At 51.3% G+C, this 13,907-nt stretch overlaps 1 protein-coding gene across 3 annotated transcripts; it reads left to right on the plus strand.

Annotated features, from left to right (window-relative positions):
• Positions 1 to 1,125: 1,125 nt before the first annotated feature.
• On the plus strand, positions 1,126 to 13,602 carry FRMD7 (FERM domain containing 7). 3 transcript variants are annotated; one of them, XM_027645519.1, is made up of 12 exons: positions 1,126 to 1,508; positions 5,928 to 6,032; positions 6,418 to 6,460; positions 7,751 to 7,829; positions 8,504 to 8,601; positions 8,728 to 8,842; positions 9,042 to 9,189; positions 10,333 to 10,428; positions 10,714 to 10,877; positions 11,106 to 11,174; positions 11,272 to 11,347; positions 11,473 to 13,602. In XM_027645519.1, the coding sequence occupies exons 1-12, from the start codon at positions 1,452 to 1,454 to the stop codon at positions 12,502 to 12,504; spliced, it is 2,082 nt and encodes a 693-aa protein (XP_027501320.1). In that variant the 5' UTR covers positions 1,126 to 1,451; the 3' UTR covers positions 12,505 to 13,602. The 3 variants fall into 3 exon arrangements, with proteins under 3 accessions (XP_027501320.1, XP_027501322.1, XP_027501323.1); XM_027645521.1 differs by having other exon boundaries at positions 7,796 to 7,829; XM_027645522.1 differs by lacking the exon at positions 11,106 to 11,174.
• The last annotated feature ends 305 nt before the right edge of the window (positions 13,603 to 13,907 follow it).

Genomic DNA, 13,907 nt, shown 5'->3' on the forward strand with positions numbered 1-13,907 from the left:
GCCATCCCCTCCCAGCACTGGAGGATGACGGGCTCGGCTGCTTTGTGGAGCAGCTTGGCATGGAAAAGCAGATTGACTTTAACTTTCAGGCTTCTTTTTGTCCTTGTTAGTAGAAGACTAATGAATTTTTCTGTAGCTAAATAGCTGTGTTCTTCTTCTCTGCATCTCAGATGACAAGCTACATGTATGCCCTGACAGCCTCCATCCTACATCTCCAGGAATATTTGGGAAGTGTAAGAGAGGCCACAGCAAATGGCCTGGAGTGACTTACAGTGGATGTTTCAGTGGAAACTGGGGAAGGAGTAACAAGCAAAATCTCTGCAGCGCTAAATGTGGCTTTTTTGGTTGCTGAGATGTGTTTCTATCTCTCTGGGTCCCACAGGGTTGTGTGGCTGTGACTTTTTCCAGCAGCAGCAGCAATAGTGATCCCTTATGACCGCCCAGGGCCTGCCTTTGGCGCTGCTCAGTGCATTTATTTCTGCAAGTGGGGGCTCCTGCTCAAATGCTGCCTCCACCTGAGTGCTCAGTGAGTGGCCAGAGAGGTCAGACAGGACATTGCAGCCCTGAAAGCAGCTGGGGCAGAGAAGCAGCACAAGTGCAAGCTCCAGGCACCCACCATGCCGTGGAGAGGCTGCCCCTGGCAGCCTGGGCTGAGCCCAGGGGTCTGAGGGTGGGCAGCCGGCTCTGGCACTCGGAGGGTGAGCTACTTAGTGGGGACTTGGGCTTTTCAGGTGTGGAACAGGAACCACACTGTCTCAGAGGCTTGTGGGACTTCACTAAGCTGCTAAACCATGGTGAAAGCCAGGAATTAGGACCAGGTTTTCTTCTACCACCCCAGGAAGGACTCAAAACTGGTTTCAAGTTCGGTTGGAAACATTTCCCAGTCTCTGGTGAAGTACATCAGCCCATTCACACTTTGCTGGTGGACAGGACCTAATCTGCCCACGTCATGGAGCCAGCACAGCTGCCAGCCAGCTGCTCTCCCAGTGCACCTTAACCTGGGCAGAGAAAAGGTGATGCTCACTTCTTGGTGACTTTGACAGCAGAGACACTCAGTCTACTTCCATGATCCCGGGGCACAAAGCGTGGGCTCCCTTTGGCCTTACATTGCTCACCACCAGCTGTAGAAGCTCAGTGTTTATCTCAGCCCCATTACTGCCGATCTTCCCCCTCTTACTACACCCATAATTCACAGCCAGAAAACATCCTTTATTGCAGTGGTGATATTTAAACCGGGGGAGGTATCAGTATTTTTTTTTTTTTTAGTCCTAGTTTTTAGGCAGTGTCTGTTCCTTTGCTCCAGCCTCTGCTCCACATCTGTGACTGCAGCCTTCTCCATCCAGCTGAGAGGGAAATTATGTGTGCAAGAGGAGTCAGGGCTCCCTTGCTGGCACACTGCTCACATCACTAGGACTGCCACCCCTGCTGCACGCTCAGCCACATGCTCGAGGATGCTGCACCTGAAAGTCCAGTTTCTGGATGACTCCCAGAAGATCTTTGTAGTTGATGTAAGTGGATATCGTATTTTTATTATTTTTTTGGTGTTAATTATTGAAGTTATTATGTTCAGTTATTGCTGCTCTGAAGGATTGCGTGGTCTGTGATAGATTTGGGTTTTCAGCTTAAAAAAACAAACAACAACCACCAAACAAAGAAACCAACCTCATATTCAAAACTAGAGGTTATAGTACTAATTGCTAAGTGTCTTTGAGCATCAACACACTCCTGCTGTCCCCTGTTATTGGTAGTATTTATAAAGAAAGAGGAATGGCTTTTACTTATCTGGTGTCATCTTTTGGAAATCAGTTAATATGAAGTGATGCTCTTGACAAGTGTCGAGTTCTTTTCTCATTTATCTGGCTGCCAATATAAACATTCAGTAAGGAAGTAAAATCTGGGAACAGAACAAAAATAGCATATTTATCCAAGTTATCCCTGGTGAGAAAATCTGTGTGCATCTCTTCCTGGGCATTCAGTTGAAAAGAAAACTGTGTGGTTTTGTGAAAAGCTGAGGAAAAAAGCTCATCGTATCTTATTTTCTGCATGACAGTGTCTCCCACAACATATTGTGATTAATAAATCACATTTAAGAAATACTAGCTCTGAAATAGTTTTTAAATGTTAAGTATTAATAGTTATGGTGTTAGATTTATATATATGTGTGTAGATAACTGAAACTAGATATATCTTGACGGTGTTAGAAACATCTCTTTACCAGTGTGATTGCACATTTACTGTTGGTTAGAGTTTGATAATCACAGTAGCTAAGTGAATTGGGTAATTCAAGTAGATTTGTTCTAGTACTTACCTGCATCTCCTGTGGGACCAGAGTGTTTAATATAAATTGTTTTTTTCAAGTCCTGTTACATTTCTGATACTGTCCTGTTCTGTGGTTTATAGCACAGCCTGAAAACTGCTCTCTGAGATGCACGGCTCTGTTTCTTTGAGATAGCATTTTACCCAAAAAAGGATTGTAAAGCAATTCCATCCCTTAGCACAGTATGAAAAATGTTTGATTTAGCCTAATTAATGTATCCTGGACCTGGAGTCAGCTTAAAAATTAGGCTAGTCATTTTAAAATGCCTTTTTTTTTTTTCCCCACATTGATTAGATCAGGTCATAGTAAGAGGCAATTTAAAAGATGCTGCTGGTACAATGTTGCTGCATTTTTTTACTTCTCTGTTTTCTTATTTGCCCAAAACAGAGCACTATAGCTCTGCACGACATGTTATTGCAGCAAATAGCTTCCATTAAAGGAACTCCTGGTCATTTCCTTTTTTAGCATGGAATGGTATTGGAAACCCCTTTTAGGCATTTCATGCATTTGCTGCTGTATGGGTATGAAATGAGTAGTTGAATTAGTGACTTCTCCAGGATAAAAGGACTGCTTTGGGCTAAGTTCTGAGCGGGTATTTTAAGCAACTCTTCCTAAACCCCTCCTGACTTGGGAAAGCTCTTTTGAATGGGGAGTACTTCAGTATAATGGGAGGGAAAATGACAAAAGAGAGAAAACACAGTGGGCCTGATTCCCCCTCCACCTCACACTCGACATGTGCGTCTCTACCTGCCTCACGTGGGTGTCACAGCTGCCAGCATGTGCAGCGAGGTCTCATTTCCAGTTTGCTTTGCATGGGAACGAGTTCCTCTCCCGGTGCTGGATGCTGACCTGGGAAAGCTTCTGCCTTCATCTGCATCCTTGCCAACAACCGGGACCTGAGTTCACAGGATTTCCTTCAGCTGAGCACTGGAGGTGGTTCCCAGAATGGCACTGGGAAGGTTTGAGTCCCCAGGGTAGGGGAAGGAAGGGACCTGGCACGTCTCTGGGTGTCCCCTGTTGTGCCCTCCCTGCTGAACACCCCACGGCTGAGCCATGGAGCGGATGGGATCTTGCTGGGATGCTACCAGCCGTGCCAGTGAGCCCTGTGCCTCTCACTGGGAGGCCACCAGGATCCCCTGCCCCAGTGCCTGGGTGCAGGGGCAGTCACAGGTCAGCCTTTAATGTTTTTTTTGCACTGAGAAAAGATATTACAAAGCTGCCTCCCTTCTCCCTGCCATCCCAGGTACCTAGAGCTGTGACCTGGAATGTGCTCTCACCGATATGTCACTCTCCTCTCTGGAAAGAGTTTCTACGAAGCAGCCCCAAGCCCGGGCAGCTCCCGGAGCCCTCTCTCCGCAGCACAGAAGACAAACCACGTTGCAGCCTGGGCAGATAAAGCCTGGGCATCTCTGCTGGTGGAATTTGCTACAGGGCAATATTCATCGGGAGGAAAAGAAAGAAAAAGGCAAACCAAACAAGCTCAGAAAAACTAATTGCTGAGGCTGAGGGAAGGGCAAAGTCTTGTGGTCATGTGTCCCTTGTGAAGGTGGGAATTAATTGACGGGAGGTGGGCAGGGCTGGAGGCACTGGAGCAAGGGCACAGGGAGGGGCAGGGCTGGTGCCTTTTGGTGGGTGGCATTGTGTGCCAGCTACAGGATGCCTGATGGGGGGGGGGGACATTTTCCAAGGTGGTGGGAAAAGATCACACCAAATCCCATGAGCTATTGCTCACCCCCTAAACTCTAGACTTAGGTGCAGCAGACAATGCTATGGGGAATGCTGCAGAAATGGGCTTTGCCATTGGACTACAAGTGCTACCAGAGTCCCTTTGGGAACCAGGGTGTGTGTGTGTGTTCCATGTGTCCCATACCTTGCTATATGTCTTTGGATGTGCCTCTGGTTTTCTGACTCTGCTTGCAGTCCCAGCTGCTTTCACCAAGGAGAGGAGGGGCAAGCACAGCCTCTTCTTTCCACCATCTTCTACTTGAAGTCACATTTAGGGTTGGAACTGGGGCAAACAGCATCACACATGACACTCCTGCCTTGCACTGCACTCCCACAACACAGCACCCACCTCTCTCACCTGGTGCTGTGCAGAGCTGATGCTGCTGAGCATGACTGTGCCCCAGTGCTTGTGGCAGCACTGGCTGGGGCCTCGATACCCCAAAATCCAGGATGGGGCACCTGCAAGCAACACTCTGCAAGAGAAAGGCTCTGCTTCTAAAGCAACCCCTGCAGCAGCAGGGCTGTGTCTCCCAGCGAGCAGGTTTTCCTGGGTTTGGGGCTGCTTCTCTCCCTGGTGCCTGCCCCAGGCAGTGCTGGGCTTGGAGGAGAGTGGGTCGCTCCCAGCAGACATTTGGTAGGTAATAACCCAGTAAGAAATGCTTGTCTTTCCTGGCTGCCTGACAAAGGCCAAGGCCTTTCATGCTAGAAAATTCTAGCTTGGAAATAAACATTTGTAATTGTTTTAATTACCCTTGTGATCCAGTAATTTCGAGGAGAACCGGGAGTGCTGCAGAGTGAATGCTGTTATTACGCTATCACTTTTCTGCAGCCTTTCAACACAGAGCCAGCAATTTCATCCCAGGAGAAACCCTGAAAGGTGGTTATTAGTGTGCATCACCACCAGCAGCCGGGTCCCTCCCGCCCCTGCCGGGAACAGTCGCTGCCACAGGGAGCAGCCTGCCTTTCCCTCCATCACCCGAAATGCCATAATTTAGCAGCTGCCTAACCCGACCTCTCTGCTCTGGCTTGCTTTTGCAATAACCCACACTTCCTTTTGGTCTGCTTTTCACAGGCTGGTGAAGGAGTAGCAGGGTATTTGTTGGTGTGGGTCACTGCCAGGTTCATTTCTGATGCTTTCTGAAACATTTTCCGAAGTCAGGAAATGTCCTGGCTTTTTCTCCGACCGTGTCACACAGAAGGCAACGAGTCAAGCAAGGCACCCTCCAAGCGTTTCTGTTCACTGGGAATAACTACAGACTGGCCTCCCTTATCAGCACGTAGTGCCACTTAATCCACATTGCTGAAGCACATGGATGACCCAGTGCCCACGGCGCAGGATCTCTGTGGGCTCCTGTTGCTGTTAATTACCATTAACCATAATAGTAGCTTGTCCCTGGCAATCTGGTCACCAGCTGTCGGGGCACATGGGCTTGCTGCACAGGTTTGAGGGCTGCTCCCGTTGGCTCTTAAGGCTCTTAATTAAGCATGTTTGCCATGTCTGTCCCTGGCTCAGATGGATGCTCATTCTGGGGATCACTCACTGCTTTGCCAGGGACAGAGCTGCCCAGAGAGTAATGGTTGCAAAAGGTGAGTCAAAAGCAAGGTTTCTTTCCTCTTATTTTCCTTTCTGTTTTCTTTAATAAAGGAGAGAAGTGATGGTGAGGAATCTGATAAGGAATCTGATTTCCAGAAACAGGGAGCACAGCATACTGTCCTGTCCCACATGCTGAAGCCAACAGAATTTATTGAGTGAGATTTTGCTGCAGCACAATCAGGAAAGGGGTGAAGGCAGGGAGCTGAAACTTCTCCCCATCTCACTGGAATTCCATCACCGCTGCTGTCAGCATTGGCTAACCCTCTGTTGTGTGCTGTGTTTGTTTGGTAGCAAAAATCCTGTGGAAAAGGGTTGTTCAACCTCACCTGCAGCCACCTCAACCTTGCGGAGAAGGAATACTTTGGGCTGGAGTTTCGCAGCCAGGCTGGGAACCAGGTGAGTGCAGCTGGCAATGTGGGGTCCTGGAGCTGCAAATACCACAGCCTTGCAGCCATCAACCACATGGCTGGGGACTTGTTAGCAGCTCCCTGAAATACCAGATGGAAAACTTAAATAGAAAGTTTTGCCCTTATGGCAAAAAAACCCACCTGAAAATGGGAGTTAGGAGAGGAGCCACAAGCCTGTTGGCAAAGCTAACAAGCAATATCCATGGCCCACAGGGTTTGTCCATAGCCATCCATGTGGGGCTGCCCAGTGGGACACCTGCTGCAGCAGCCAAGCTGGCCAACATTTCTGTGCTTCATTCCAGCATGATACTGTTGTTTTAATTTCCCATCTCTTGTGCTGTTTATTTAGCCACTTCTTCACTGCCTTGTTTCAGGTCTGGTTGGAACCACTAAAACCCATAACAAAGCAAGTCAAAAGTAAGTATTTCAAGAACAAAGTTCTTCTAAATCACTACCAGTGACAGACTAGCATAGACATGTTCATGTAGCATTATTGCTTGGGGACAGGGTCTCTGTTTTTCAGCATCTACCTGAGCTCATTTTATAGGGTGATGCTTGGCAGGACTGTTTGCAAGGACACCTCAGTTCACACAAAATCCTGTGGAAATACTGCTGCCTTTGCAATCTGGTATCTGCACCATTTTAGACTTGAGGTGTTAATAACTTGACAGCTTGGTGGAGGACCAGGGGTGGCTGCATGGCAGTGCTGGCAGTGTGGCAGGAAGTGCTCCTGCATGCCCTCCTTTCCCCTTTGCAGCTCCCATCAGCACAGACCTGTGTGAGGGTGGGTTACTCTTGTGCCTCACAGGCTCTGCCGCTCCTCCCCAGTCCCACTGAGGTGCTGCAGAGCCCGACCTGAATTCAGGCTCAGCATCCCCTGCCGTGGCCATGACTGGTGTTGACACAGTGCTTCTTTCAGCACACACCTTTTTTCACCCCTGCAATCAACCCAAAATATTTTCCCCAAATACACTATGACCAGGAGGTGACTGAGAGCATGGGGCCATGACCCCAGTATTTGTTGTGGGGAGGCTGCAGAACCCTGTTTACAGGAACTTCCCTGAAAGGGGAAAGCCTGATTAAGAGCCTCCCCTTTCTGGGTGTACCACAAGTGGAATTATTTCGTACACCAATTTCTTTTGCCATTTACCTTCTGGCCTGTCCCTCTGAGCTATCCCACAGGGTTTGGGGACAGTTGGTGCCTACATAATTGCCTCCCTCCTTCCATGCCCTTTGCCTTGGGCTTGATTGCTTGCTCTCACTCATCCCACAAGAAATACTTTGCCCAAACAGCCTCCTATGGAGCTGTTGCATCCCAAGTGCTTGGAGGCCTGAGTTTAACACACAGCCCCACTGATGGCAATTGCACCAGGGTTCTGGCCATGCTCCAAACAAGCACCCCTGGCATTGCTCCATGGAACCCCCCTCCTGGCTGGAGTTTTCCAAATTTAAAGAATTGCTGGGGTATTTTCTCCTTAGTATTATTTAGATGTCCAAATCCCTATTTGCTTCCATTGGTAACACTGGGGACCTGGGCAGGCTATTTTTGGGGGGGCAGGTTGGAGTCCCTGATGTTCAGGGCTTCCAGTCCAGATTTGTAAGGGTCTGGATTAATTTACTCTGTAAAGAGACAGCATGTGTGAAGAGAGTTGTAATTGTTCTCAATAGGCAAGTAAAAGAAAACTTATGAAGGTGTTGTGTTTTAAGATCCTAAGGAGGTTCTTTTCAAATTTATGGTGAAATTTTTCCCAGTGGACCCCGGCCACCTGAGAGAAGAGCTGACCAGGTACAGCACTTGTTCTATTACTTTCTTATTGCACAGTTCCATATTTTTGCAGTTGCAAAGCATGTGTTAATTCTCTATCTTTATCCCCCCCCCCAACCTGTCTGTGAACAGTGGTTATTCCAAGTATTGAAAGAGCTCTGTATTGTGCAAAAAAACCCCAGAGAATATCTTTTCTTGATCCTCTGTTTTTAAACAAAATCCACTTGAAGGATCAACCGTCTTAGGAGGCGGCAATTTGTTTACTGCCAAACACTTCAGCAGTTGGGCACAGTCTGACTGTTCAGTCTAGCTCCTGCCTCAAGCTGTGTCCTGAAAGAATAATTTTGTTTTTAAAAATGACATTGTTAGCTCTTACATTTTTGAGAAAGTGTTGCAAACAGGAACTGAGAATAAAACTAAGACAGTGCTTCTGCAGAACGCCAGCCCCAAGAGATGCAAATGCCCTCCAAAAGAGAAAGGAATGTTAACTCTGAAACCTACTAATGAGCATTTCAATGGCAGGGATGTACTGGTCATGGTGGTGCCCAGCTGCAGCCTTCTGCAGGGGCTGCGTTCTCCTCCCGTGACCCTGAAGATGTCCATCGTATGGGTTGACAGGTGGGAACAGGCAAGGCCCTCATGGCTCAGCCCAGCACCCAGCTCCCCCCAGGGCATGCTCCTGTCCCCCTCCACAGGTACCTCTTCACCCTCCAGATCAAGAAGGACCTGGCACAGGGGCGGCTGCCCTGCAGTGACAAGAGCGCGGCGCTGCTCGTCTCCCACCTGCTGCAGTGTAAGGGCAAGCACCTGCAGGGACGGTGCCCCTTCCCCAGGGATGGGGCTTTGGCTGTGGAGCCAGGGGTTCCTGCTGCACTCACCCTTCACAGTCTAATCCGTGCTCTCCCCATGTTCCCCAAAGCCGAGCTGGGCGACTTCCACGAGGAGACAGACCAGCAGCACCTGGCAACCCACAGGTACCTGCCCAACCAGGAGTACCTGGACAACAAGATTATGCATTACCACCGGAGACACAGGTAAGGGCTGCTCCACACTGTGACCACCCACCCAAACCACCTGATGGATGCCTGCTGACAGGACTGTTCCCAGCAGCAGGCAGGCCTGGCAAGGGGTGGGTGTGATGCCAGCATGTGCACACCCAAAATGGCGTTTTTTCAGCCCATTTCAGCATCTGCCTTCTCATTCCTGTTTCTTCCTGTGTGTTTGTGTCTCCAGAGGGAAGACACCGGCCGAGTCAGATGTTCAGCTGCTGGACGTGGCCAGGAAGCTGGAGATGTACGGGATTCGCCCACACCCCGCCAGCGACGGCGAGGGGACACAGATCAACCTGGCCGTGACACACATGGGGGTGCTTGTCCTGCGGGTGAGCCCAGGCTCGGGGGTGCCCTCTCCCCAGGGACAGCCCCTCCAGCTGGGGGGGTCCCTTCTCCCCTCTGTGTTCTCCAAACTCTTTGAAATCCTTCAAGAGAGAGTATTCTCCACAGACCTCGGGTGTGGAGGGGATGCTCCATGGGGGCTCAGCCCCACCACCTGCTGTGTGCCACTGAACCTGCCCCTGCTCTGCTGGCTCCTGTTCCCACGAGCATGGTAGTGTAGGCACCACAGGTTACAGGGCTCTGTCACATGTACTTACCATGTAATCTTCCAGCTCAAATAGCCCCCTCACGTCTGTGCAATTACATAACACTGTAATCACAGTGGAGCTGCAGAGTAAACACCACAGAGCTCCTCGCAGCTGGCGCGAGGCAGCACTCGCCTCCCACACCAGGTAATTCCAACCTGGAAACATCTTGCCAGAAAAAAAAAAAAAAAAAAAAACCAACCCCAATAAATGCTACCTGTGGGTCTGCTCTTCGTAATTAGCGCTGCCAGACCTGCTTATTTATTCAGAGCCATGAGCACCCCTCATGCGTGATTAGAGCATCTGTGAGCCCATTGAAATCTGTGCTCTCCTAGAAAACTGAGAGGGTCCTGGTGCCACAGTGTGGAGTAATGCAACTTTGGCTGGTTATCCTGTAACACCAGTGTTGTGTGGCTGTGTCTGAACTGGTGCACAGTGATAATAAGGGGTAAGGTGGGCTTGCAGCCTGCTTAAGGTGGGTTTAAATGCATAGGGGTGAGCTGAGCTCTGCTACGCTTCCCAGCAATAGAGAGAAGGGTCTTATTTCTTTTGTGGGCTGGTTCCACATTAACTCATGGCATTTGAGCTGGGACAGATAGGATTCCCTGCTTTGACCTCTTTGAGGTCTGTCTTGGGATCCTAAACTTTTACAAAGACCTTCAACGGGCAGAGTTAAGCCCTGAACCTTAATTTCCACTTGTAGAACCAACTGGTGGAGAGGAGGGTCAAACATCAAATCACAGCACCCCTTCTCCAGACCCCAGCAGCACTGAGAGCTGCACTGGAGTCTCATGCAGTGTCTTGCAAGCTCAGGTCTTGGCCCATCACATTTCTGTATTTACAGGTTGCCCTGTCCTGCTCTAACTGCTGTGTTCATCCTTGCAGGGCAATACAAAAATCAACACCTTCAACTGGTCCAAAATTCGCAAACTGAGTTTCAAAAGGAAGCATTTTCTCATCAAGCTCCATGCAAATATCTCTGTAAGTACCATGCTGCAGGCAGCTGCTGGGCTCAGGAACAAGCAGCTGTGGATGGAAGATCAGCCACACAAAGTCCCCAGTTTTGAATAAAATCCGCTCTTGCTGCTCGTGGGTGATGCTGCTTCCCCTTAAATGTGGCACATGCTGCTGGCCTGTCCCCAATGATGTGATGCTGCACTGCCCAGAGACACTGGCAGTGCAGTGTGACCCTCTGGGGCTGAGGAGGGCAAACAGCGCAACCTGGCCCATGCCCCCAACACCAGCTCATTTGTCTCTGGTGTGCAGGAGCTGTGCAAGGACACACTGGAGTTCACTATGGCGAGCCGGGACACCTGCAAGGCTTTCTGGAAGACATGTGTGGAGTACCACGCCTTCTTCAGGCTCTCTGAGGAGCCCAAGTCAAAGCCAAAAGCCCTTCTGTGCAGCAAGGGCTCCAGTTTCCGCTACAGGTATAGTCCCAGGGGAAAAACAAACCGCTGGGGCTGGGAAGGGCATGAGAGTGGCCTGAGCCTCCCCTTTGTGTCAGCCCTGGCTGGATGTGAGAGGGTGATGCCTAACAGCTACTTTTGCTAGAGATACCATTGCCTCAGTCCTGCTACTCCCCCTCACCTGGGGCACAAGGACTGCCCAAGGCTGGGGCTGATGGTGCTGCTCACACCTCTCCCTCTATGCTGCAGTGGGAGGACGCAGCGGCAGCTGCTGGAGCACGGGAAGAAGGCAAAGATGAAAAGCCTCCCCTTCGAGAGGTACTGGGGAGTACGGAGGAGGGCAGTGCCTGGGAGGGGCTGGAGGGGCAGGCAGGACCCTCCTGGCCATGCACCCACCCATGTTTTTGGCCTGCAGGAAGCACTACACGTCCCGCTACGACGAGAGGCAGTGCCGCTCCTCCCCGGACCTCCTGACGGATGTCTCCAAGCAGGTACAGCCCCTGGTGCCAGCAATAGGTGGTGCTGTGCCCAGGGGGTCTTGGTACCGCAGCCCCAGCTCTGGGCACTCGCTGCCAGCTCCTCCCTGGGCACCCACCCACCCTTCTGCCCTGCCCAGGTGGAGGAGCTGCGCCTGGCCTACGGCAGCCGGGGCTCGTACCACGCCAACGGAGTGCACGGCTCCGAGCCCACCCTGGACAGCCGGCGCCGGAGCTCCACGGTGGAGGTGACATTCGCCGCTGAGCTGGAACACTCCAAGCCCGAAGCATCCCTCACCTTCCTGCCCCACTCCAAAAGCTCATCTGCCTTCCCCCTGCTCTACGCTGAGCTGGAGATGGAGCGGGCATGGGAGCCCATGGACCTCTTTGGTGCCAGGAACCCTTTGACATCCTTTCGGCCCCACCACCAGTTCTCTGGGAACAATAAAAGCACCTCGGTGGGCAACATGCGGGAGGTGAGTGCCCGGCCGCTCGTGTACACGGATGTGCCATCTCCCCTGCCCGTGGCTGCCCCGGCCCCGCAGCTCCTCTTCTACATGGACAGGGCCCCGCAGCCCCCGTGCCAGATGCTGGCACCTGGTGAGGACATAGCAGGACCAGTTGGTCCATCTGGCCCCGTGGCAGCAAAACCCCCCAGGCAGAGCCCGGGTGGGACCCAGGCTGGGGAGTTTGACCGTGAGACTGCGGGAATGGCAGTGGGCAGAGGCGTGGTGGGGGAGAACAGGTCACTGGCTCGCTCCTTCGATTACGGCCTTCAGGAGCAGCCTCCCAAGCGGTCCTGGAGCCAGTCGGACATGAAAACCATGCGCTTCCCCTATGGCTCTGAGTTCAGGCCCCTGGGGCCGTGCCCTGCGCTGAGCAGCCGGAAAGCAGGCGTATTTTGGCACATACCAGCCCAGCAAGGGCTGGCACTGGGGCCGCGGCGCTCCACCGAGCGCTACCTGGGCAGCAGCACCGAGTCCAGCGACTCCGACTCGGACCTCCTGGCCGCCGACTACTGCTCCCTGTACGGCCGCGTGCTGCGCTCACCCATGGCCCGGGTGCGCCTGTCCTCCGGCAGTCTCCAGCTGGATGAGGAGGATGAGGAGGTGTCCTTCGCCACCAGCGCTGCTGAAAAGACTTCCAGGGGGCCCTGCAAGTATTTCACCTAGGTGCCTGACACCGGCCAGAGGGAGCAGAGGTGACCGCTGCTGACCCAGGACCATGGAACGGTGACACTCTTGTTTGCTTACAGCTAATGAAACATTGATGGGCTTCTGTTGTGTGAGTGCTCCAGGGTGTGTTAATGGACAGCAGGGGAGTGTTCAGAAGTATTCAACCCCTGCTGCTGTGTCTCTGCCACCATACATGGGAGGTCTTGCTTCAGCGAGGGGCCAAAGCTCTGTTAAGACCTTGTGTCCTGCCCAAGCTGAGGGATAGGACACAGCCCATTATGCTTTGGAGCTCAGCTGCTGGAGTCTTCACTGAGGGGGGAAGAGAAAAAGAAAAGAGACTTCTCATGGAACAGCTGTTTTTCCCAGTTGCAGGGAAGCACACTGGTGGGGTGTTTGAGGCCCCTTTGGAGAGGAGCAGGATGTTCATGGAAGTCTGCTCCAGGAGATGACTCCATGTGGACACAGCCAATGCCCAGAGCCCATCTCCTTCACCTGTCTCACCTCCCTCCAACGCTGCAGGGAGCAGATGGCCCTTGAGGACAAGGGGGGTATGGGTGCTCCTTGCAATTCCTGGAGCCATGGAGGAAGCAAACTGCTTTATCTTCTCCCTTGCCAGTTTAGGGCATTATCCTTGAGAACCCTGGTATATCAGGGCCCTGCTTAAATCTCGGGTAGAGAAGCACATAAGGGGATCTTTTGTTTCCCCAAATCAGGCCTCAGTTAAGCAGCACAGGGAAAAAGATCTCAGGAGGGGGTAGGAAAGGAACAGGCAGCTTCTTGGAAGTATTTTTATTATAAAAACTATTACCCTAAACCTACATTAAATCTACTCAGAAATCTTGAGACTGATGACACCTCTGTAAGATTTTAGGGGAGCTCTTGATAATTTTCTTTAAAAACAACTCTGTAAGTCGTTGTAGGACATGATTGTAAGCAGAGGGACAGCCCAGAAAATCCACAGTGGAGAAACCACTGTGACCTGCTAGAATGGATTTCAGAAACAAGGAAGCTGGAACAAAAAAAGTAAGTTAAAACATAAAAGGAACTGGGCTTACGGGTACTGCTCACCCTGGGCACTGCTGTCCTTTGTTTTAGAAGGTGGATAATAAAAATAAGTTGTTCGCAATGGAGTTTTGGGTTCCTCCTTCTGCCCTGTGCCACCTTGCCCTGCTCCTCGGCAGCCCTCAGTGCTCCAAGGAGCTGTTTTCCCTCTCCTGCACTGTTTGCTGGCTCGCTCTGTGCAACTGAGGAGACTTGCTGAGGTCCCTGAATGCTGCTGAAAACTGCCACATTCTTGGCTGGTTGCCCAAAGGAATGCATTAGACCAACAAGCGAGCACACTGTAAGGTTTGCTTCTGTTCCTGGTTACCCTGGGCTGAAGCTGTGAACTACAGGGATCC

The sequence above is a fragment of the Corapipo altera genome, unplaced genomic scaffold (genome assembly GCF_003945725.1).
Source record: "Corapipo altera isolate COAL_440 unplaced genomic scaffold, ASM394572v1 65, whole genome shotgun sequence".
Taxonomy (NCBI): Eukaryota; Metazoa; Chordata; class Aves; order Passeriformes; family Pipridae; genus Corapipo; species Corapipo altera.

Bases quoted from the DNA above. Each gene is read 5' to 3' on its own strand.
- FRMD7 (XM_027645519.1), top strand. From the start codon at position 1,452: ATGCTGCACCTGAAAGTCCAGTTTCTGGATGACTCCCAGAAGATCTTT. The intron at 7,830-8,503 runs GTACAGCACTTG...CCCCCTCCACAG, and splicing joins CTGAGAGAAGAGCTGACCAG to GTACCTCTTCACCCTCCAGA. The intron at 11,348-11,472 runs GTACAGCCCCTG...TGCCCTGCCCAG, and splicing joins TGACGGATGTCTCCAAGCAG to GTGGAGGAGCTGCGCCTGGC.